This window comes from Cygnus olor, chromosome 3 (genome assembly GCF_009769625.2).
Source record: "Cygnus olor isolate bCygOlo1 chromosome 3, bCygOlo1.pri.v2, whole genome shotgun sequence".
In the NCBI taxonomy this organism is placed as follows: domain Eukaryota; kingdom Metazoa; phylum Chordata; class Aves; order Anseriformes; family Anatidae; genus Cygnus; species Cygnus olor.
Window position 1 is genome coordinate 66,432,389 of NC_049171.1, and position 25,412 is coordinate 66,457,800.

General features: G+C 39.8%; 1 protein-coding gene across 7 annotated transcripts in view; it reads right to left on the bottom strand.

The window, feature by feature from the left end:
• Window positions 1–25,412, bottom strand: part of TIAM2 (TIAM Rac1 associated GEF 2) — a 138,688-nt gene that overhangs the window by 29,354 nt on the left and 83,922 nt on the right. For 6 of the 7 annotated variants that reach the window (XM_040551338.1, XM_040551342.1, XM_040551341.1 and 3 more), the window contains 5 exons: window positions 23,301–23,405; window positions 22,748–22,826; window positions 21,752–21,844; window positions 20,438–20,698; window positions 1,845–1,948 (listed from right to left, as the gene is read on the bottom strand). In XM_040551338.1, the coding sequence (XP_040407272.1) occupies window positions 1,845–1,948; window positions 20,438–20,698; window positions 21,752–21,844; window positions 22,748–22,826; window positions 23,301–23,405 (642 nt within the window). Of the gene's footprint in view, window positions 1–1,844; window positions 1,949–16,099; window positions 16,223–20,437; window positions 20,699–21,751; window positions 21,845–22,747; window positions 22,827–23,300; window positions 23,406–25,412 lie in introns of those variants that run through there. The other variant, XM_040551344.1, reaches the window with a different exon arrangement.

The following is a 25,412-nucleotide window of genomic DNA, read 5'->3' on the forward strand; positions in this document are numbered from 1 at the left end:
AGAGAGGACAGGGAGCAGACCTGTCTGTTTTCCCCTCTTTCTTTTTGAACTACAACTGCAGCACATAATTCAGAGCATCAAGACAAACTTAGCATGTTCAGAGCAACAACGGCCTTAAATGAATTGTTCTCTGTGCATTTAAATCTGATGAACTCTCCCTAATTTCCTACTATTTGCTGTATTTGACACGGACAATCAGGAGTGACTTTGACAAGCAAAGCCTTTGTTTCTTGCCTAAAGTGAAGTTCAAGCCCAAGAGCCTCCTCCCCTCCAGCAGGACGGGTGCTCAGTCCTGTTTGTGCACCCTGGCAAGGAGGGCACCACAAGGCACCTGGGCTGCAGGAGGGACCTTGCCAAGCACCAGGCTCACATGGCCAGACACTGCCTGAGCCTAGGTGTCACCTCAGCTGGGTTCTCACAAAGCAGGTGGCAGGTGCCTTGACCCCCGACCGTAACACACTCCATACATCCTAGAACTGGACAGTAGAGAAATCTGCATTGCCACTTCCAAAGGAGTAATGGGTCCTAGGGTGAGAAAAATTTTCCTAGGATTTATTCTTTACTGGTTGCAAAGACGTTTTAGAAGTGTAACCAAGGTGGAACACAAGACACAAATTATCTCTGTGGGAATCCCCTGTGAAGCTGGAAATAAGCTGAAGGCCCCAAATCACTGGGTGTCTCCTTTCTCTCAGGGGAAACTGCATAAAGTCACCTATAGTGGACTGAAATAATTACCAAAAAAATGCTAAATGTAAAAGAGGATCAGTTCTTCTCAGTAAGGTGTGGCTAGGGGCACAATGCATCTTCTTCATTTTAGTCCTCCAAGATTTTACATTTGCCTTACCTTTCTACCCTTTGTCTTATCTCTGCTTCCCCATCTAAAAATTTCATTCAACCTAGTAAAAAACAATAATATATTCCAGAACTATATAAACTTTTTTCTTTTTTTTATGTAATTGTGTAATGCAAGTGTTCTCACAGATTTGATTTGAGATACGACCAACTCATCAACAGAAGTAACAAAAACACTTCTGCTGTCAGAATGCCAGTAACTAGTAAAATTATTACCACAGACGTGAAAACTACCCATGCTAGCAGTTGGAGGGTTCAAAAGAATATGCACTTGAGCTGGACTCAGATTGCAATTTGAATGACACAGAGCAAAATGGACAAAAAAGTACTCTTTGAATACCAATGTATTCAAAGGTTGACACATCAATTCTGGGGGTTCCTGCCTCAGTCTCCAAAGCCCTGACTGAGAGAAGGTTTGAGTAGCCATTACTCTAGTTGGTGTTAAACAGAAACTGCAGGTGCATAATGGTTCCCCAAATTAGACAGCAGGAATCACTGGGCTCCCCAAAACTGTGTCTCTTAAAGTCTGTAGTCCAGTCTGAAATTACTAATGTTAAGTAAGTGTTGCTATGCTCTCTGCAATCTTAACAACAAGCCTTAAAAGTATCAGCAATATATATATATATATATATAAAATATACATATATACGTATGTATGTATTACATGAACTGGATTAGTTAAAAAGCTATAGCAGTTTCACTGTTCTCTGGAGAAGTGGGTTCAAGCAACACATAAAGATAAATTTGATGAGTTTCCACCTACTTGCTATTTGCCCCTATCACAATGCTTTTGGAGATGCAGCAGCTATTCCTGAGATGCTGATCTGTCAGCATGACCTCAAGATAACAAAACACTAAGTACACTAATAGGCATTCAATTTTTCCAAATTAGTGTCATACATTACATTCTTCCCCCCAGAACACAGAACATTAACAGTAAGACACCGCTGCCTTTTTGTTTATAAGGATTGTTACATCAACCACGTTCTTACCCTGAAAGGTGTATCAGTCTTCTCCCTGTGTGGCACTTGGTCCAGAGTGCCATCAGTACTGCTCTTTTTCAAGCTGGATGTGACATCGGGTACATTACTAAAATCTGCATTTGAAAGAAAACAAATAATTTAGAAGGTTAGAGGAGAGGAACAACAAAAGCATTTGCTTTTATCTGCAGATATTTTCAATGTCTAGCAGAATTACTATAGGGAGACAGAAGGAATACAAGATTTGCCACTCACCCCCATCACCTGGAAAATAACACAAGAGGTCAAAACAAGAGAAACTATGCCCGCAAACTCTGCTTTCAAAACAACAAGCTGGACTTCTAAGACCATCTGAAGCAATAAGCGTATCTGATCTACAAAAATAAACCTCACGTTCTTGCTAGCGGCATGCTTTCTAAGGTAGCATTATCTATAATCAGCACACTCTGTGCTGAGACAACCAATGAGGATAATTAAATGCACTCAGTAGTTCTCCTTGGATGAGCACACTATTTGACATGACTTAGTACTGAATCCCTTAAAGATTTAAAAAGAAAAGAGAATTTTGCCTTGGAACAAGGCAAATAATACCGACAAAATCTCTTCCTCTTACCAACAGTTTACCAATTTTACTAAGTTTGGAGTCCAAATACGTAGCATCTGGTACAATGAAAAAAAAAAAAAAAAGAAAAGAGTAAGAGGCATTGCCCTACTCTCCCCATTGACAGGCTGTAGCTATCAATAACATTTATGTAAACTCAAGATCTATCAAACAATGCTGAACATTCATATAAAATAAGGAATTTTTCTCATTACATTTCCTCAATTGGCTGCTTAAAATCTGTAGAGACATTTTTAATTAAAACTCTAAGAACTGAAGTAAAATTCCTCTGATCTTTGATCTGCAGTGTTATCAACCCAAGCCATTAAAATAATAAAGCAGATACTAAAACACTAATGAAGATTTTTAGCAACCTCATATTACAAAATAGTAATAAAATGAAGGTTTGGTGCTTGGTTTTTGTTGTTGTTGTTTTAATTTGATACTTTGTCTTCCATCCTGTAAGCCTCTATGGCATAATTAACACCACATTTTCAAACTTTCCTTAACACCTACAAATGCTGGAGATTTATTTTTAAGTGAAAGCAGAGATTCGCATTTAATCACTGACTCCAGAAACCGAGGCGATAATTGGAACAAGTAGCACTCATCTTGCAATAGAATCATGAGAGACTGCAATAATAAAATCGTGAAGGACAACAGTCCCTCTCCACCTGGGTGCTTAAACCCTGAAGCAGGGCTTTTTTTTTTTTTTTTTTTTTGCCATTTTCATTTCTAATATGAAGCAGTTGTTGTATCCTCTGCATCATCTCATTTTGATGGAGAGCTACCAACCAAACCTCCCTTTCCCAGTCAGCTCAGCGATCTCTCTGCAATCTGGCTTCATTCTGCAAATCTGGCTGAGGGCAGGGCCTTGCTGCTGTCCTGTCCCCACAGAGTGGAAGCAGCTCCTGTCAGCAAGGATTCGCAGACACAGACTGAAAAGGAGAGAGAAGTGGGAATTTTAGGCCCAAAAGACCACCTTGCAGCCCACAGGGGGCTTTCCTGGGAAGACAAAACATGGCAGAAATGCTTCACAAGAAAGCCAGAGAGAAAGATGCAAATGTTGCTTTCTCCCTGAGGATACTGTGAGGAAATGACTCAGCGTGATGTCATCTTGAAACTTTATTTTTCCATATGTTATTAAGGAGCCTATGTCAAGCTTAGTGTCAAGGTTGACACTTTCCACCCAGGTACCAAAGACTAGGTTACTCTGTCATTTGCCTATCCGTGTAGGACCAGTGTCCCATCACTCTTCTCCCCTCAAGCTTTTGTACCTTTCCTTCCTGGAATCAGGTGTAGCTCCTGGTATCTCAGATACCCTGAGAGTTACCACCTTTGCAGAAAAATAACACATTTTACACAGCTCCACCAAACAGCTACCCATCTTCATTAAGAATTTAACAAGGAGCCTACCTTGTCTGTTTATTTTATTATTCCTCTACCCTTCTTCCTCCACCATGCCTGAATAATTTTCTTTTACCCTAAGGACTTTTAAAGTCATATTGAGCTCCTCTTCTGAATATGGGTCCACATGAACACCTACTGACTTCAACCACTGTCAGCTCCTGGGTTCACAAAAAGTAAGCCAACCCCTAAAACTTGAATAGACTTTATTTCCCATTTGTGCTATTTTTACTTCCCTTCCGAGTTTTAATGCACCTCTTCCCCTTACCTCCAAACAGCACGCACCTGAGATTGTTTGCTTTTCTCCTTAGAGAGATACCTTTCCCTGATTTTACAAAGTGACCGTTAAACATATCAGACCTTAACAAAACAGGAAGTAAAACTAACCTACATAAGCAATGAAGCAAAAGCATAAATATAGGAAGAGGACAAAAAGGTAAAACAATCGTTAGGTAACATGATCAGAACAAACTGGAAATAACAACAGCCAAGGCAGACAAACAAAACAGTGTACCACTTCTTTTTTTTTACAGATGATCTAGCTTTTCCTCTTCTCACCCTTATCCTTTTTTTTTCTTCTTTGTAGCCTATACAGCTGTCAGAAGTGGGCCTATATAGTCTTGCCCAGTTTTATAGCGTTAGCTATTGACACTGTGTGTTTCTGATTGTAGTTAAGGTAAGCAACAATAAATGTAATTTTATTTAGTAATAACTAAAAAAGTTACACAGAAAGGATCCAAGGTGAGAAAGGACATCCTACTGCATGCTGTTTGCCAAACTAACATGGGGAGGGAAGGAAGGAAGCATGGCTCGTTGATCAGTTTAGCATCCATATCCTGTCTCCCTTTCCTCCTTTTACTATAGAAGCAGACTTCCTTTGGATTTGCTCCTACACACCATTGAACTATTCCCAAAGAGCAGAGAAGCATCAACATCAGCTGCATAGCTAAAAAAAATAAATAAATGTCAAGGGGTGAAGAAAAATGAACACTAATTTAGAGAATGTGTAATTTCAAATGCAAAGCCTAAGGACACAACACAATAGCAAGTTTAATATTGAAATTCTCTCTACTTGTAGCACTAAGTGGAAGGGGAATAACAAGAGGAGTAACCATACAAACTGTATTTTCTTTAAACTTTTACAGCTCTACTGCAGGATTCATGTAACAAAGATGTTCAAGTTGCGCTACCTTACAGGCCAGGTAACCACCATCCTTTCAGGCAAAACTAGTAACACAACAATAGAGAGTGTGCACGGAATTGAGAGAAATGTTACAGATGTGCATGTATGAAAACTGTTCCAATATATAACATTCTGGATCTTTGCTGGAAATTTGCACAGTACAGTATGCCAGTAGATTCACATTCCTAAAAAACATCCAAATGCGAGGTCAAATCAGCACTTCCTGGCAATTCTTTTCTTCCTCTTAACCACCTCTGACGTTCCTTACCTCAGTACAATTACTTTACTGAGTAGTTAGAGGAAACACGGACTACTTTGCTGGAACTATATTGCCTGAGAGACTGTCCAGCATAGTAATGGCAAGTATGCCATGGCTAGGTCTGCCTATACAGCTCCATTACAGCAGTACATTATATTTATCCTACTGATACACTTGTGATAAACCTTTCTGGAAGAAAAAAGGGACTAATAATGCTGGGTTAAACACAACTTGGTTTAAATCTTTTAAAATATTTTTCCTCTGCTGCAGCACATGATACTGAATGCACACCCCTCTGTCCTGTTCACACACATACACACTCATGCATGGTGAGTGGAAATGTATATCGCTTCCATCTGGGAAGGACAGCATCCTCAGAAGCAGATAGCTGCTTCTTATTTAGCAAACCAGAGCGTCTCCAGATGTTAAATACAAAGTCAGCTTGCTGTGAGCAAGGAAAGTAGCAACGCCAGATAAATGATAAAATCCTCGGAAAAGTACAGGGACAAAATGCCATTGTGTGAAAAGGTTAACTAAATCATATGACGTGTACAAAGCTTTATGCTTAGTTTCTAACAATGAATGAACAGCACTAAGAACATGCTCAGCACTTTCAGCTACCAACATCATCACTAAAGGAGAAGGTGTGGTGTGTGTTTCAGGGTTTGGACCAATAAGCGCAAATGTTCTGATTAAATCTCCTCCCTAATGCCATTACTCCTGCAATATTGTGTCTCGCTGGCAGGCAGATACACAACTCAGTATCATTCAACAGATACGGTGAAAAGAAAGAAGTGTTAATGTAACCACTAAAAGCTGAAAGAAAGGGTACTTCCTAAGTCATGCTCCTCACTACTAATTATTCAGTTTAAAGTGGGCACAGAGTGCACAGATGGGACAATCATTGAGAAAGATAAACACATACAGCACATCCAAGAGCTCTGTACGCCTACAGAAATGTCTTTTCTGCATCTCTGTGGTGATGCATGTACAAGTGGTCAATATGGAAGACATTCAAATGTTTGTGAGCAATGAGGTACAATGGAAACATATCCTCCAACAGATGTGCGAGACGATAATAATCTGTGTTACAAACCCAGCCAAGAAACCAAAGGAAATCAACTGGAAAACATCAACATTGACCATTCGACAACTCGTTTACCATAAAGAAGTCATCAACAAATGCAAATGTCACTGATCTCCTTTTTCTGTTTAATTAACAAAGAAACCTTAATTACTTTCTAGTCAGTGCAGCTCTTACCACTTCAGCACTCATTGCAAACAAAGGAAGTAGGAACTGAGAATCTTCTTTCATTTATAATTCCTTTTTTTTCCCAATACTTTGGAATTTGTTCTGTTTTAGATTTTTCTCACTAATTTCAAAAATGTCAAATCCTCATATCAGGCATGTCAAGTGTTATCAAATGTCAAGCACTATGTAGGTGGTTAACCACCCCCTTTTCAAACTACAAAAAGAGGGTGTGTTTCCATCTGCCACTCTAGTAACAACAATAAATTGAATAAAAAATTCCTTCCACATCTACAGCAGAAGACATCACAGCAGTCTCTTACTCCAAGACATACTAAGAGTGTTGCAGGGGCATCATTTTCAGCTCTTGGCAGCAGCACTTCTGTGCATCACTTGATAACTACCCTCTGCAAGTAGTTTTAACACTATGACAGGCACCGGCAGCCCTGACCTTGATAACAAAATACATACATATATATAAGCATATCTCCTACACCAATATGGAAAATTGTTTTTCCATTTTGCCACATTTCTGAGATTTCAAAACTATTTTGCTTTCTATCAGAATGAAACCATGTTCTTTTACATTACACTATTTTATTTATTTATTTATTTATTGCCAAAATGCTGAGAAAGAAACACCACAGGGCAAAAAGAAATAGCTTGACATCAGGATATTCATCCATGATGTAGGAGAGAGAGACGAAGTCTGCTGCTCTGTCAGCTTCAGGCAAGGAAACTGAACTTGGGTATGTCTCAGCTAAGGTTAAGTTCCTTGATTAACAGCTAATAGCTGCCAGTCCTTCCTGGTGTCTGTCTCCAGCTCCACCTGATCCACTTACAGCATCAACAAATATTCACTACAACGCACAGATTCAGACTCTATGGCTCATGGTAAAGCTAGTCCTATAGGACACAAGTGGCCCAGGCTGAAATCTGTCTGTCTTCAGCAGGAACGAGTAAGGCAGGAAAGGAAATAGTGACTAGAAAATGACCACATCTGAGGTGGGTGCAAACTGAGCTGCACTCATGCCCAGCAGAGGGCTAAACTTTCTTTATCCCACAACAATTAAAACCTGGTGTATGAAATTGAAACACAAGAGAAAGAATTTTAATAATGATCCAATTAAAAATAGGGAAGCCGGGATGATGCTATGCATCTTGTGAATAACAAGTAATACCTATGTTTAAAGAAGGAGTGAAAATATTGATGGAGTCTATTTGTAGGAGGTGGCAGATCTATGGCCTTCGTAGTAACCAAAGACTTTCAAAATCAAATGTTAAAGGAAAAAAATTAAAAATGTGGAGATTAATGGGATACCATATACATGAGGTATGGTTAAACAGACTGCATCAAACTAACCTGACATCTGTCTTTGATAACAGATACTTTAAAAAACAAATAACATAGGATACATCTAATGTTCTAGAACCTTACTTTTAAAAAAGGACAGCTTTATAATATCCCAAGGGAAATTATTTGCTAAAATAGAAAAATATAGTAATTAAAACAAGGCAGAAGTAGCTAACAGGGAAGACAGCAATAGATTGGCTTGAAAGAGCTTCTAGGTCTGGGACAGGCTACTGGTGGATTTCTTCCGAGGTGAGTTTGGTGACCAGTTTTACTTGATATTTTCGTTATTTGTCTCAGCACAGAAAGTACAACAGGAATTACTCTGATTAAATACACCGATCATTCAAAGTTGATGCATACCATTAATTACGAGCATGACTGGACTACCACACAGAAGATGCAGGATGACCTTGAACACAGAGCAGCAGTCCCAGAATGAAATCACACAGGACAAAGTTTCAGGCACTAAGGAGAATAATTCCTTCTACAAGCTGCAGCTCATCAGTTGGAAATATGAAAAAGCAAAAAGCATGGGTGTGTGGAGAAGAGGGTAAAAACATCAAGCTTTGAGCTAAAGCTACCTAAGCAAAGGTCAAGGCCCACAGAGGCCAATCAGTTATAACACTGATCAGGAATATGCCAGTGCAATAATAAGATTGGCTTTTAACCATCACACAAATGAATTTCTGAAACAGGCTTACCCAGGAACAAAGGATGCAAACAGTTTATCCTATTTTAAAATGAAATAGGAATATTGTATGAATAAGGCTGTTGAAAGCCTTGACTAGCAGAGGACTGGACTCAGTGAGTTTGGGAACTCCTTCCTATCCCATGTTCCTTGGTCACTAACATAACACAAATAGTATGTATATAGCTAAATGCAGCTATGCAGGAAAACAGATAGCCAGAAGCCTCTGTCTGTGCAGTAGAGCACAAGAAGTACTTTGTTTCATTAGTGCTGGTGTATAAAGATCTGGGCAAAGAGCATTTATGACTAAGACAATGCTTCTAGCACAAGTGCGCATAGGTGTAGAAACTCTGTTGCCAATGGTTGTCTTGCATGCCAGTCACTTGCTGATTCCAGCTTAGATGTTCGTTATTAACTCTAGTTGTTTCTCTGCTGCAAACTGATCTTAATCATGGTTCTATTTCTCTGGCACACGGGAGGGAAATGGTGCTCTCATTTCCTGTCCTCTTGACTGCAGTAGATAGATGTTTCAGATATAAAAACATGCATGCACGCACAGCTTCAACCAATTATGATGGCCTTGGTCCAGGCTGTAAAAGACAGATACCCAGGTCTCTGATCGGAGCAATGAACAGCATTTTTAAACACTGGTAGTGTCTGTCAATTTCAGATATAGGTTGCAAAACAGCAATAACCCGGGTGGTGAATTATATCTGAGAATTCCAATATGAATTATAAGCTCAAAAAATTAGGATCCATAATTATGAGAATATGAGGTCCAGTCTATCTTCTAGGAAAGAATGTATTCAATATTTTCACTAATTCCTTACTGCTCTAAAAACTGCCAGTAACACATAACAAAGCCAACCTTCAGCATGCAGGATATTCTCAATCTGTAGACTTCCACTACAGAGAGTTTCCATAACATGGCTTCAAGGTTAGTATGGAAATGAGAAATTATATTTGGGCAATAAACTTAAGCCAGGTGTATGGAAAGTTGCATACTTCATTGTTGTGTGAATTCTCCAGACTGATCAGTTAATTACAGTAAGTTTGCGGTTCCCATATACTTCTAGCCAATGTTACTATCAAGAGAAAAGTAAGTTTCCAAGAGAAGATAACAAACATTTCCAAAACCCCTGGTGCAAATAATACTAAAACCTGAGCCAAATCTCAGAAAGGTACAAAGTCTTGGTGGTCTTAATTCCTTTAGACTTACTGAAAACCAGGGAGTGGTTGGTGAAGCATTCCAGCATTGCCTGGAAACACGAAATATCAGTGTGTTGAACTCTAAAAATGCTCCCTTAGAGACCAGTACCCATAACCTCAGTTAAACAACTCAGCCTGGCAGGTAGCATGCATGTGCTTATTTCTCTTGGTCTGATACAACTAGATATATTTCAGGTTTTCAACAGTGTATTTATTTACTCTTTTGTAATGAAGTTAAAAGATAGGTATGTAAGCATTTCCTTCTGTATCATTTTCCTTTCTGAAAGACCTCAAGAAATATCTTTCAAAAAGTAACAGTTGATCCTAAGGAATTTATAAAACGTCTTTCAAGAGATGTTCTCACAATCTTTGTTCAAGAAGGCATCCAAGTTTTTCAGGAGAGATATGAAGGTTTCTGGGTTCACTGACTCAGTTATGAATAACTCATATGTCTTGCTTATGTCAGGATCAGACCTTTCAGTTCTTTGGATCATGTTATCCCCTGGGACCAGCATGGAAGGGGCTCTCAGCCGCTGGCATCCAAGACAGAGCTCATGTTATTTCTTCAGTCCTTTAAATTTCTATGTTGCAAACAGCACCGTAACTGCAGTCAGGAATGAGAAAAACAAGATTGCCCTGACAGGAGAAAACAGGTTCCTGTGAAAGGTTTAGTACCTGTTCCACAATGGTTATTTGCACTGGAGAAATTGCTAGTGTAGGTGAGAAGGGTCTAGATGAGGTGTGTGGATAACACTAGGTAGAAAGGTTTAGTAGAGCTGTGATGCAAGAGGACACTGGAGTTGACATCATGAAGGCCCAGGTCTGGAAGGATCAAGAAGCGTTTGGAAGCAGACTATGCTTTAAGGACCTCATATGAAAGCAGTTCTAAACTCTCTAAACCCTCTTTGGCCAGAGACGGATGATTATAGACTTGGTGATAAGTCAGTTGAAAAAAAATTCACAACCCATAATACAACAATGTCCCAGCAAAAGTGGCATGTGGAATGCTTATTTCCACCTTGGAAGACTCCACTGAAAGGTCCTAATTTACCTCAATCCATTGATCTAGTTCCTCTGCATGTCCCAGCAGGAAAATAAATAAATAAATAAATATAAAATGTCACTCCTTTGCACAAGCCTCAGCACAATGGCTTGTTAGGAGAAATGTTTATTTTCTAAACCAAAAGCTTTCTCTATGTAGTTTCTTCACTAAGGAAACAGATACAAGGAAAGGCAGGTAGGTAAGCAACACTGTTGTGAAACATCCACTGAAATACATCATGCCCTCCACCACTTCAAGCTGAAAGCTGGTGCAATTTGATTCAGATTTCTCAAATTTATTATTTTTTATTATCATTATTATGGTTCTCTGTGAACCTAGGCAAACAACTAAAATACGTAGTCAAAGGATCATAGAATATCCCAAGCTGGAAGGGACTCACACAAAGAACTTCAAGTCCAACTTGTGGCTCCACACAAGACCACCCAAAAATCAGACCCTGTGTCTGAGAGCATTGTCCAAATGCTTCTTGAACTCTGGCAGGCTCGGTGCCGTGACCACTACCCTGGGGAGCCTGTCCCAGTGCCCGACCACCCTCTGGGTGCAGAACCTTTTCCTAACACCCAGCCTGACCCTCCCCTGTCCCAGCTCCATGCTGTTCCCTCGGGTCCTGTCGCTGTCCCCAGAGAGCAGAGCTCAGCGCCTGCCCCTCCGCTCCCCTCGTGAGGGAGCTGCAGGCCGCCATGAGGCCTCCCCTCAGCCTGCTCTGCTCTGGGCTGAACAAACCAAGGGACCTCAGCTGCTCCTCATACTTCCTCTCTAGACCCTTCACAGAGCAGAGTGGAACAATGCCCTCCCTTGACTGACTAGCAATGCCATGCCTGATGCACCCCAGGACACGGTTGGCCTTCCTGGCTGCCAAGGGCACACTCTGACTCAGATTCAATTTGCCATCGACCAGAACCCCCAGATCCCTTTCCGTGGGGCTGCTCTCAAGCCTCCCACCCGCACAAATGAGTGCTTCCATTTTGAAGCTAGAGCAGAGTCCTTCAGAACCCCTGGGAGTTCCTTGGTTCTGTTCATCATGAAACAAAGTAATTTGATTCATTTGCTAAGGTCAGCATTCAGGCACCACATATCCTAAGTGTAGATTCTTATTAATTTCCAGTTAGGTTTCACAGAATTATGGGAGTATTCATGTTACATAAATTCCAGTTAAAATTACAGAAAAGAGCTAAGTGTTTAACTCTAGCACAGTGCCAGTTCAGTTGTTTCCCTGCAGTTGGTACTCACAGGCAAGTATTACTACTTAGACACTCAGACTCTTTTGCTGGAGTATATTGAAAACAATTTGTGGGCAATAATTGTAGTTATTATCTGTGCAGTGGCTTATAGCTTTTATGCTACTTTAACTAACAATTCAAAAGGTAGTGACATACACAATTTATTACTAATTCAAAAACTTCTTCCTCTTTTTGTTTAGGAAATTTTCAAGTTCTTCAGAAAGCTTTTGACATAACTGCGGATACGAACTAGCTCAAATTCTTGCTAAATTAACATGACTTCATTGTACTAATATTAGTAAACTATGGAGAAACTCCAGTTCTAGAAAATGAACATCTTAGAGAAACATAAAAAACGTATGGGATTTTCTCATTCAGAAAAATTTTCTTTCTTCAAGATACATGGGCTTTTATCACTTGGTTGTCCGAAGTATTTTGTAACTTATTCTAAGACTAGCTGGAAGGCTTGTTCTCAGCTTAGCTTCATGGCTGTAACAACTGACTCTTTGGTGTAGTTAGAAACTTCATTCAGGAATTCATTCACCCTATTATATCTTGAAAGAAAATTATAATGCAGCTGTCATAACATCAGTCTTCTCAGATAGGGTTCAAACCAGAATTAAAAGATGCCTGTCACTGACAAGACTAATTGTTGTCAAACAAGACATGCAGTTACTGGCCAGACAAGGAGGTTCTACTCGTGGCCCCTCTTGTCTAGATGTTTTGGTTTCAGGGAGCAAGCTGTGAAACATCAGCAGGTGCTCTATATGCTTGCTGAAGAACAACACAACTAGGCTTCTTTTTACAGATCTGATGCAGCCTAGTTAAAGAGAAGCTTACTTCTGGCAAGAGTCTGAAATGCTCAAGTAGGACCTTTGTTCTCTATCCTTCAGCGAGGAAAGTGATGCTTCTTCTTTAAACATTCCACAGTTACATGTTTAGAAAAATCCAGTATGTTCATGCAAATATTCTTGTCTCATAAAGCTTAAGGCATGTTGGGCCACATACTGAACAGTGGCTTAGCTCCAGTAAGCCACCTACTTCTGCAAGTGCGACTTTCTGTAGGCTGCTTTATGCTCTTTTCTTTTTCTTTTTTTTCCTCTCAAATATCTGCAGAAACATCCATTTTGAAGTTAGAACAGAGTCCTTTAGAACCCTTGGGAGTTCCTTTGTTGGTTAACTGTTCATCATGAAACAAAGTAATTTGACTCATTTGCTAATTCAGTAATCTATAGGAGATACAAATTACCAATATAATAGGAAATCACTGCCTACGCTTCTGTAGCAATGCCTGATTACCCCCTGCATTTCAATGATATGTTTTTAAAGGGTTATTTAACTTGCTAAACTTTCTCTGTCCAAGTATCTGCCATTCAGACAACTATTCAGGCTTTTTGGTTTTAGGATTAACACTTCACACTGGCTCCTCGAATTGTTACCTGAATACATGCATTTCCTAAGTGCATATTCCTAAATGCCCTCTTAGAAGAGGCCAGTGTTAGCTGTGTCTAGCACATCACCCTTCTATTCCATTTCAACAACTGGTGATGCATGACTGTGGTACAGAGGAAAACACAGCATTTTTGGGTGGCCACCATTCTCTAAAAGTACCAGCAAAGGCTGCAGCCCACAGCTGCCTTTAGGTCTTCCAGGCTGGGGCTGCAGGACACGCAGGGCTGCTGACAACACCTCCACTCCTGGCTTCTGCTGATACTGTGGGTTTGCTTACACGGGACAGCTTTGGCCATTCTCAGTGGTCATTTGCTCTCAGGAGAGATGGAAAGCAAATGGAGCTGGCCAAGTGCAACACCTTAGAGGTACATTTTCTCCTCCATCTAAATCACAAAAGTAAAGAAAACAGGCAGTAAAAAGTGAAAAAGAAGAAGTAAATAGTTTAGCAAGAATTTGTGGCTAGCTTAAACAGTTTTTTTTATAATTACTCAACCTACCTTACCTCTATGAAACACATAACACCATCTGCTGTTTGATGTGTTTTAAACGTGCCAAAGGCAGTAGTCTATATGTGGATGCCTCTCTAACTCTATCATTATTAATAAATCTCCCTGTTGTCTGTATTGTCACTCTACAGAATTCAGTAGGATGGGCAATGTCATGATTTATGCCTACGTGTTGTCACTGAGCCAGAATGTGCAGTTCCATGGGGTTTAATGCAGTTTACATCAGGAAAAACACAACTTTGGGACACTGACTTCACAGGGATTATATCATAGCAGCACTTAGCAAAGCAGAACAGAATGCTCCCTCAGTAGAAAAGCACAACGAAGAGCAGTTAAGGATGTCCCATTTTACAGCATAAACAATCTTTTCATCTGCAACATGCACATCTAGCAGGAAGCAAACAGGACAGTTTGTCAAGTGCCAGTAAGAGCTCATTAAACCACCGCTCTTGGGAAACATTCTGTATTACACAACATGCAGTAGGCAACAAGTGCTCCTACGAGGAGGCAAATGCTTTCTTTGAATTAACTGCTACATCGTTATAGTCCCAGGTGTTGCCCAGGGCCACGACTGATCTTTTCCCAATGATGCACCAGAGCACAGCACCAGGATATTTGCATTAATGGCACAAAAGCAGTTGCAGTGGAAGCCAACGTAACACAGTTATCCAAGACTATTTCATACATACCCCTCCATCTCTGAGCTCTCCTTGACAACCAGCCACGGCATGTTCTCTCACACTTACATCGCTTCCTGCTCAACTACACAGAGTGACGAGTGAAGAGAGAAACCCCAAGTCATAGATCTTCACATAGATAACCAGTCATGCTGCATAGACAGCTACATGGCCATGCTGGGACGTGACACTGGTCTTCTAGCATGTTGCCTCACGCCATGCAAAGCCACTAGGTATCTGGTACTGGAGCCACCAGGCAAGAGCCAGCAATGTGTAGGAACCTGAAAAACTAGCACGCCTTCCTCACAGATGAGGACCCATATCTATAACAGGGCTGTGGGAGTCCTCAGGAAGATAAAAAGCAATATTCACCTCCTCAGAGCTCAAAAGAGCTTCCTGTGAAAGAATAAAAATAAACTGCTTTTATTCCTCACACACACAGGGCCTCACAGCGCCATGAAGATCACATCCCACAGCAAGATGAAGTGAATTTGACATTGAGACAGCAGCTCGGCAAACAAACAGGATGTGATTTGCAAAGAACGACAAGAAGAGCTTATTTAGAAATGTTTTTCAATTTAGTTTTACTTTTGTTTGCAAAATGCTTTGAACTTTAGCTTAAAAGTGGCTTATGAACCGCTTTAAAAACAATGGACAAAAAGCAACAAGCGGGGCAGTGGGAGCCAGTGTTTGCTATTGCAAGCAGCAAGTTACCTTTGCTTTCCTTCTGACTTTCCCTCATTTTTTAAGAAGGGACTTGCAGGTCTTTCCAAATCAGATGGGACTGGAAGAGCATGCGGGGACTGTTCCTGTGTTACACAGCAAGGCTCACACCATGACATGAGCACAACTGTCTGGCTGTGGAACCAACCTCTGCCCTTTCCTCCCTAGGCTCGACAGCACCTGACGGATGGAGCAAGGCTTTCTGGAGAAGTTGTGGTTTGCAACTGAGCTTTACAGAGGCACCTAAACCATCCAGCAAGAATGTATTTGAAATAGTAAGTGCCCTGGGATTGACAGCAATCCAATTGTTATTGCTACCACATTTCTAAGAAGGATTTAGGTATACTGAAATCAGACTTGTGGCCAAATGATGTGCTGTACTTCCAGGCATGCTTTTGAAGGTTAAAATCAGAAGTAATTTATTTCCTTGGAAAGAGAAGAGCCACTTTCCATGTGAGTGTTCAAGCCACTGATCCTCCTCCTGAAACAGTTACGTTCTGCATAAATATCTGGTAGATATTTAGTAGATGAGGTGCTGAATCGTCATCGCTCCTCTCCAGCATGTCCCAGCTACCTGTCAAACTGCACAAAGCCTGACTCTCTGACTCCAGTCATGCTTTATACAATGTGAAACAGCTTCATGTGGGGTAACACAAACAGGTGTATCCATGCTAACCTCCTGCCTGGGGATCAGCGCAAGTGGTGGGAAAGCATAAGGCAAAACCCATGCTCCAAAACGATGAGAGGTGCTCTGAGGGAAGGTCATCCGAAAAAGAGCTTGCGGCCTCCGAAAGCAGCTCTCCTTGCAACCAGCTCTGCCTCCCATGCTTTCCCTGCTCCCAGCTGCAGGTCCTGCTGCTTACCTGACTCGACCCTGGTCAGACCTCTGCACCCACCAGTTCAACTCACTGAGTTTGCAGAAAAAAGAAAAAAAAAAGAAAAAAAAAAAAAAGAGAGAGAGAAGCTTTCTCCTGAACTAGCTTCATCAAAGGCTTCAGCAAGTGCCACTGCCAGCAGAGGGGTGGGACCAGTGCTGGGGGCTGGACGGATGGGCCCAGGGAGAAGGAGGAGGAGGAGCAAGCCTTCCCCTTTGCAGCCACAGCCACTGTTGGCTTGCCTGTGCTGCTGGTGGCACAGCACCTCCAGAAGGATGGGCAGGGAACAACCCAGGCCTCTCTAAGGGTGCCTTGCCCCAGAGATGATGAGTACAATGGTAAACGAAGAAAAACTGTCTGGTTTTATGTGATTTTTGTTGTTTCTTTGCCTCTTAGATCTTTGACCCTCCCAGATAAAAACTTTTGCTCGTGGAAATTTGTTAAAATATATCCAAACTGCTATCTCCCACTTTTTTTTTTTCCTTTTAAGTCAGAACTATTTACAAATTAGGGTTGATTTCAACAGTGTCAGCTACCCAGAAATGACAGCTTATTTGGCACAAACCCACTTGCTGGGGGAAAAAAAAAAAAGTCCAACTCTGACAGCAACTTGCACACTGCCATGGGTTTTCACACCTACTAAAGCTTCTGCCTCCTGCTTCAGCACTCTATAGATATACCACTAACCCACACGGGGCCGTCCTGAAAATGCAGTTTTCAATTCTCGTCCCTTCTCTGCTGTTTATTCCTCAACTCCCCATGCCATCTTAAAATGAGACATTTTTCCCTCCACAGTTGTAAGAATTCTACCCCAATTCCCTCTTTATTTTTTTTCTTCTATACAAATATTTGCCTTATTTGCTTAGCACTGGAGTTTGGAGCAAATTTAGCTGCTCTGTTATTTGGTTTTCCACATTTACGAATATGTTTTTAAAAGTATTTCATCTCATTTCTTTTCCAGGATAAGCTTACTACCAGCCAAATGGCTAAGCAGCAAGCATACAGCGTTGCCATGTGGAAGGTCAAATGATATGACCGCAGGCAGGTCCAAAGTACAGCTACAAGGGTATGGCAACCTCTTGGAGAAAATGAATCACTCTGACAAAAAATTTCACTGGGAATGGTTTTTAGGAGTGGCAGAGTTAGTGGCTTTGGAAAAAGTCAATCACTTCCCTTCCGTACAGTAAAAGCTGCCAAAGTTTGGCAAGAGGTATAATTGGGTATCCTCAGCACAGCAGGGTATGTAGGAAAAGGCATTCATCAGGGTTATGCTAAGCAGTCACAAAACTGTAAACAACTGTGGACAAACTATTTCCACCCAAATTATATGAAACCAGAGATTTAAAATAAATTCTGTTTTGCATTTGGCTGGTTGTTGCAGGCACCAGGCAGGGTATTACCATATGACTCTCCGAGCCCTGAAAATTTCCATTTTCCAAGCACTCTGTTAATTTTAGCTTATTAATCCTCAGAGAAGTCTAGAAATATAAATATCATTAGGTTTTTTGCTTGCTTTTGATTTTTTTTTGGGGGGTGAGGGGTGGGGTGGGGAGGGAAGGGTTAAACAAGAAGGTGACAGCAGAAACAGTAAGGCTTTTAATTCCAGGTATGTACCTTGAGATAAATTGTGCTTGATTTTTTAAAAAAGGTCCACCTCTCTTGGCACTGACTGACTTTCAAAGGCACTGCTCAAAATGGATGCACGAATACCAGAAATTATTTCTGAAAACTGTGGTCTTAAGCGTGACTTGCTCAACTGTATCAAAGGAGACAGAACAATATCAAAAAATGTATGAGAATTCAGAAGTTCCTGGCCTCCAAATCCCTGCTAAGATTATTAAATATCCCCTCTTCTTATCTAAAATCTTATTGAATTTCTGAGTAAGTACAAAGAACATAGAACAGTTAAACCCTTTAAGATGATCTCTTAATTCAAAGCAACGTCATTTTCTTCTGTTTCCATTTGAACCTGATCAGGAGATCAGACCCTAAGCACTGATACTTGGTAATTCAATAAACATGGAAGGCATTCTCACGAAGCTTAATTTAGAACTATTTGTTCCTTTTCTGAATAAAATAAATCTTTCACTGCTTTTAAGCAGGAAAGCAAACATGCTATGTCCCTTTATACACTAGTGCTCAGAGTATAATACATACTCCAGTAATATCCTAATATAATGGGCTATTTGCACAGGTTGCAAATTTATCCCCAAGGAATGACGAGCCTAGTGAATGGACACATACATTTATTATACCAAATACTCCAGGTAATGTTGGCTTATGATATCAAGCCAATAAGCTGAATGATAGTGCTGGTATAATTATGTAATTAATTAGCTCTATCATAATTTTTGTTTTATAACACTAACTTTTATGTGCTACTAGTCAATTTAATGGCATTTTAAATTGAACTAAGGCCCCTGAGAGAGATGCTACTTACTGTATCACAGATCTTGTATTCAGATTTCTTTTAATGTCAAAAGATGACCTAATAAAATTACTTTATAATTAAATCCATTCTAACAACTTCTCCTATGCGATTCTTTTTTTTTTTTTCCTCCCATTTTTTAATTACAAAAAATTCCAATCAGGAAACACTTGCTACCATAATTGTATATGAAACCCAGAGATCCTTTCTTGCACCTCTTATGGCTCTCCCTTACACAACAGTGCACTCTTGCTAGCTTTCCTGCAGAATTTTACTAGCATCCCCCAGAGGTGCAATGAGGAAATTGCACCTTTTTCATTCAAAAAACGAGTTAAATTTGCTTGAATCTTGTTTGAAAAACAGACAAGGCATGGGAGAGATGGGGAGCAAATTCCCAAATCCCTCCTGTTTCAGACAGGCATTTACATGTATTCTAACATTACAAGATGTGTTTCTCACATGAAGTAAGGTCAGCTGAAACAAGCTGGATCACTCCACAGTGCTTTGTAAATGCACAGCACAAAATCTCTCTTACTGAAGCACACACACACCTCACACCCAGGACACATCAAAACCCCCAGAATGGTCCCCCTCTCAGCATGCTCCCTATCCATGGGTCTGTCTGCCACAGGCCAGTGCAGCAGAGGACTGCACGCTGCAGCAGTGAGTGTTAATGGAAAGGATGCAAAGGTTTTTCTTGAGTTAAACAGCTTACAGCAATTCCATAGCAGTGGGTCTTCATCTTTTTGTCACTGAGGCTTGCTTAAGGACACTGATAGCTTTGCATGTTATCAGTCTCTCACGTCCCCCTGGCTCGGAGGCCCAGCTATGAAGGCCGCTGGAGGTGGCCAACTTTACCCGCAGCCTGTCATGCACCTCCTCACAGATCCTGTGTAGGATCCTCTGCCCCAGGGAGAGGAAGGGTGACCATGGCTTTCCTCTGCCCACCATGGCTGTGCCCCTCGATGTGCCACCTCCTACTTCCAGCTGGAAAGGCAACCCAACAGTGAGCACTGGCACCTTCCTTGGGGCTGGCAGGGCCAGGGTCAGTCCTTACCGCAGAGGCGTTTAGCACCTACATTGCTCCTCACGCAGAAACCCATCACAATCTAACCGTGACACGACACTCCATTTGATGTTTAGTACAGTGGTTTGCATTGAATAAGAAATGTGAGCGGGTATGGCAGCAAAACAACCTCTGTGAAAGCTGTTTTCTTAGGCTTTCCTCTACACAACGAGAGACTGTATTCAACTGGAATGTGCTAGAGGTAGTATCTTTGGGTAGGAGCAGAGCTGAAGGACTCCTTTCTGAGGTGATAATGATTACTGCATTTAAGGCACTCTTAACGTACATAGTACTTTACCATACGTAAAAAGCACTCTAAACACAGAGCAATACTTCTGTCTCTGAAAGCCATCACATCACTTCAACCACTAATGCCCAGGAAATGAATGTAGTGGAAATACCCAACATCACACAGAACTGTGCCGTTAATACTGGATGGTGCAGCCAAATGCATTTAAAGAATGTAATCTTCCTGCAGAAATAATCATATCCCATTCCATTTCTACTTTCTAAAAAATAATGAAATAACAGACAGATATGGAACATAAATGGAACTTCACTGGTTTGCGTTTGGGTTTCTCACTGAAGCATAAGCAAAAATGTAAACATAAATTAGACTTAAATAAATCGTTATCAACTCCTTACCATTTGCTGTGTTCTTTCTGAAGTTATCTAGAAACTCTTCCAGGAGCTGTGACTGGTTTGGAGGGGGCAACAAACTTTTTGGATCCCTGGAAATGTCACCATCTGACCAGGATGCACACAAGGGTTGCAGAGTTCCGCAATGGCTCATTCTCAGAGTCAGCATTACGCTTCTCTCCAAAAACAATAGCTCCATCTGCCTGAGGTCAAGATCAGACACAGTCTCTCCATTTATGCTTAGGATTTCGTTGCCTACTCGTAGCCCTGGGAGCATGTGAAAGGAAAGAAAAGGGAAGAAAAAAAAAAAAAAGAAAGAAAGAAAAAGGAGGGAACATAAAATGGAAAGGGTCACAAACCAAACTTTATGCTGCTTCACCTTTTATTTTTGTTTTCCATAAATCTGTTAGAACTGATGGGAGTTTTATATATGTTATACAGTTTGACTTCATGTTTACTTTGATACTACTACAATTAAGTTGTTTATTTCTAAAGAGGATTTTTGGGGTGGGAGGGGAGCACACCTTTTGAAAAGATCAGAATAGAAGCACCTTTCATGACTCAGATACCCTGAATTCATTTCAAAAGACGGCCCATCAGCATACAGCACATTAATACAAATAGCATTATGCCACTCTGAGAAGAACAAGAAACTAGTCACGCAGATCAAATCATTCATGCTAAACTGGAATAATAACAGATGGAGTCTTCATTAGCTTTTGTATAAATCTAAACAGTGGCAACTGCTGTCTTTCAAGGTTAGCAGCAATCAAGTGGTCATTACCCTCAGGCAGCTACTGAAACTCTGTCTATGCTTTATGTTTTGTATCTCTATTTTTCAGAGTGCAGAACAAACACAATCCTGCTGAAAAGAAACACTGTTTCTGAGCACTGTAGTAGAGAAGTTGCCCAGGGAGATGTATGCAGAAAACTATTTGGGGGAGGGAGGCTACTTTTCACTGTCAGCAAAAGTGGAAGTGATGGGTCTTGGAGACTGACCAAGCCCATGCGGTTCCCCAGTGTGAGATGAATTCTTCCTCCAGCTTGTTTCTTCATGCAAAAGCACTTGGTTGGATTGCTGAATGCAAAATTTGTCTCCAAGAGTGAACAAGAACTCTCCCCACTATATTGGAAGGATAATTCAGTTACTCTGTGTACATTATCTTTCCCAATATCACATATTTTCCACGGTTTTAAGGAAAGAAAGCTATGTATAGTAAAAGCCAAGAACCATTTCAGACAGCAGTACTAAAGCTCCTTCATGTGTGTGAATTTAAAAAGATAATGAAATGCAGTGTTAAGCATCAATATGATACATACCTTCCTTGTATGCGAGTCCATCAGGGAGAACATCGCTTACAAATATACGGGTGAGATGCTGATTTTCATCAACTTGAGCTGTCACTGCAAAACCTGAAGTAAAAGAGGTCTAAATCAAATAAACTTTCTCTGAAATAACTCTTATTTTGTGTGTTTATTAGACTTTACATAATCAGCAAGTTGACAATTCTCATGAGAACACTCAGATCACAGAAAAATTATCACAGTTTCTGAGTGATTGTAAGGACAGCTAAACTTAACAGGACATTTCAACATTCAGGAAATATCATGCTGTGCTGTAAAATGATAAATCACATTTCAAAAAAAAATGTTTCTATCTTAGCCCCACAGGACATTTCAATAACACAGCTCATCATTATGGTATGAGTTCTATAATGTGTCCATCAGACACATAGTCGTTTTAAACATTTCCAGAAACTGGAAATCCAAACTAGAGAGCAGCAAACCCATACAGACCAACATGTTACCCCCCCAAAAAAAATCATTCATACCAACAAACATGCAGCTAAAGAACAGCACAGAGCTACCTTACAAAGATATCTTTGCAAGGTATATATATATTCTTAGCCACAAACGCCTCCTGTAAATAAAAAGTCTGTCAGAATTTATACCAAAGGATAACCTGTTGACCCTATGACAACAGTGGATCCTACTACCAAAAAAAGGGCAGACCTTGACCATGGCTGATAGTATTAATTTCAGCATAGCTGGCATATTCTGATAATTCCACGCCTGAACTATTTGGCTAATGCATCAGAACAGAAAACAGGCCCTTCCCAAATGGAGAAATAAGAAATGTATTTGCCAATGTAAAACAACCAATTTGAGACTTCATTATAATGCCATGGGTCCTTTGCAGACTCAGATATTGTGAAGGATGGCTCTGCCTGCTCTCAGAGACAGAAAGCTCCTGAAAAGAGAAAGTAGATAATGAGAAGAATAAGAATTCCTGAGAGATGTTTTGGTTAAACTTACCAAAATCAGTTATGTTTTCAGTCTTTGTAAGATGAACATGATAAACATTTAATGGACAAATTTCTATTTCATCATACACCTGTTGGAAAAAAAAAAAAAAAAACAGCAGAAGTTATCAAATTATGAAACTTCAAGCATCAAAGCCTAAACATACATTATGGGAAATAAATACAACACCATTTAAATTATTAAAGAGCCAAACCTTGCTATATTTACACAGAATTGTGTTACTTTGCATTCATCATCTGCATCAGTGGGACTAAACACAGAGTAAACTAAACATAGAAAATCCAGCCTGGAGTTGAGACTGACACTTTGTGTCTGTACCAGAAGCCCCACTTCAATCTTCAAACAGCTCTTGAAGAGAGTGTTTGTAGTGCCTAGCCATCTGAATGTCTGCATAGGCATGAGCTGTGTGAACAAGGATGGCAGAATGCAATCCACGAACAGCTTTAAAACCTTATTTTAGATCTAAATCACACATATTCATAGGTGATAATTTAACTGTAGCTACAGACAACATGGAGCTTTATATAAAATGAATCACACTTTCCTGGTCTACTATGTATTCATATGGTTCAGGAGCACTGTACTCAGTATTTTCATCAACCAGTCTTCTGAGTTGTAGACCATAGTGTCTCGGCTCCAGCTGTTTCATCTAAGGAATATAAGAAAAGAATGGGGATTAGAATGTGTTATTTATTTCCAGAATCCCAGAGGACAAATAAGCGATACATACACACACACACACACACCTTTAGGAATCATGCAATTTTAAACAAGTAATTTTCTAACTACTATTTTTGTGATATAAACAAAACTAGCTGCATTGCTGAGAAGATAATGTTGAAGTGCAATTTCCATTTTCCCTTAAAATCCTCCCAACTTCTTTCATAAGCACCTTGTCTTGGCTAATAGACTAACTGAATGTTGTTATATGTTTCCAAAGATATTATAACTGCTTTGTGTCCTTTTGAACTTACATTCACAACCTTTTCTGTAACTACTTGCAATGACACAGTTCTGCTCAGCAACTTTTTCTTCTGATGTAGAAAATGTATATGCATGCATGGGCTGTTAGGAAAGGGGATGGGATGGGAAGCAGATTCCCTAAGGGTTTGCCTTTATTGGATTTTATTTTTATTGCTGGGTTTCATCTACGACCAGAGAGTTTCACCTATTTTTTTTCACCACATGAGGTCAAAACCCAAATCCTGTATCAACAGGAAGTCAAAGGGAGATAGGAGTATTCCCAAAAGATATTAGCCTGAAAGTGTCGAGCCCCTGATGGGAGTCTCTCTGAAAAATCAGGATGCTGGTGAGATACTGCACAAAACATAGGATACTGGATCAGGATACTGCACAAAACATTTTGTTTTAACATATTAATAGAGCAGCATTGCTTAAAAAAGGGAAAAGGAGGAATGACTGAATATGTTCAGATTATTTAACCTCTTTAATACATCTCTGCAGCTTATGGAAACTAAATCTACTGAGTAACTAGTAATTACTTGAATATTTTATTATGTGTGTAATAGTTTATGAGTTGCATGTGTACTGTATCCTAAATAATCGTATTCAAATGCACATTTCTTCTATATGTGCTATCCAAAAGACTCAGATGGAAAACAGAAATGAGAAAAGTATAAACCCCATAAAGCATGAATGGAGAAAAAAAAAAACAACCTTTGAAATTTATCCTTATACACATAACATTCAAACATGTTCTGTTAAGAAGAAAGATTCCTTACACTCATCAGAGCAGAATGAAAATGTAAGAAGCAAAAGAACCAGAATAGATGAGTAGAAAGTATTCAGCATTAGAGAATGCTTACAAAAAGCTTTACACACAGAATAGAAAAAATAAAAATAACACAGAAAAATGTTTCAGAAAAAAAATACTTAAAACTAAATTTTCATGTGACACAGACATTAAAAAATTAAAAGCCAGATTTAGAATTACAAATATTTTGGAATGATGGAGTAAGAGAGGTAAGGAATTTCCTTTTCAACTTAATTTTATAAATATAAATTTTATTTCCTCTTTCAATGGTATTCTATGTTACCTTAATGATTTCCAAATGTTTCAGCTCTACTGTGCCATCTGCTGGTCAAACAATATCTCATAAAATTCCTTTAACCTGTACAGTGAATTTTTAGGAAGTAAACTAGGCTAATAAACTGTTTCTCCAGGATGCAGTCTCCACTAACAAGAATAATAAGAAGATAATTTCTTCTCAGTGATGTCTTGTAGATGAACTGTGACTTGACTACAAAGAGTGTGCTTATTTTGATTTAAAACACGTAGTACATCCTAGATTTTTAGAAACTTATATAATTCCTTTCTTTATTTATTTATACAACATTATCATGTGGAAAGAACTATTAAATTGGGGCCTTTCCATCATTAGAAGCCTAAAAATTCATTAACTTCAAGCCAGTTGAATGAGCTCACCTGAAATTTCACACTAACCTATGCCAAAAGCTACAGTTAGATTTTGTACAGAGTGGGACTATGTACAAAAAAAAATCCTGTTTTTTTTTTTTCTCCATTTTTTTCTCTTTACTTGTGAAGTGAATAAACTATATTTACCACTTGTTAGAAAATAGGAAAACATGATTTGGGTGTGAAAATTTAGCTGTTCCAAAGAGCTTGTTTGTGTAA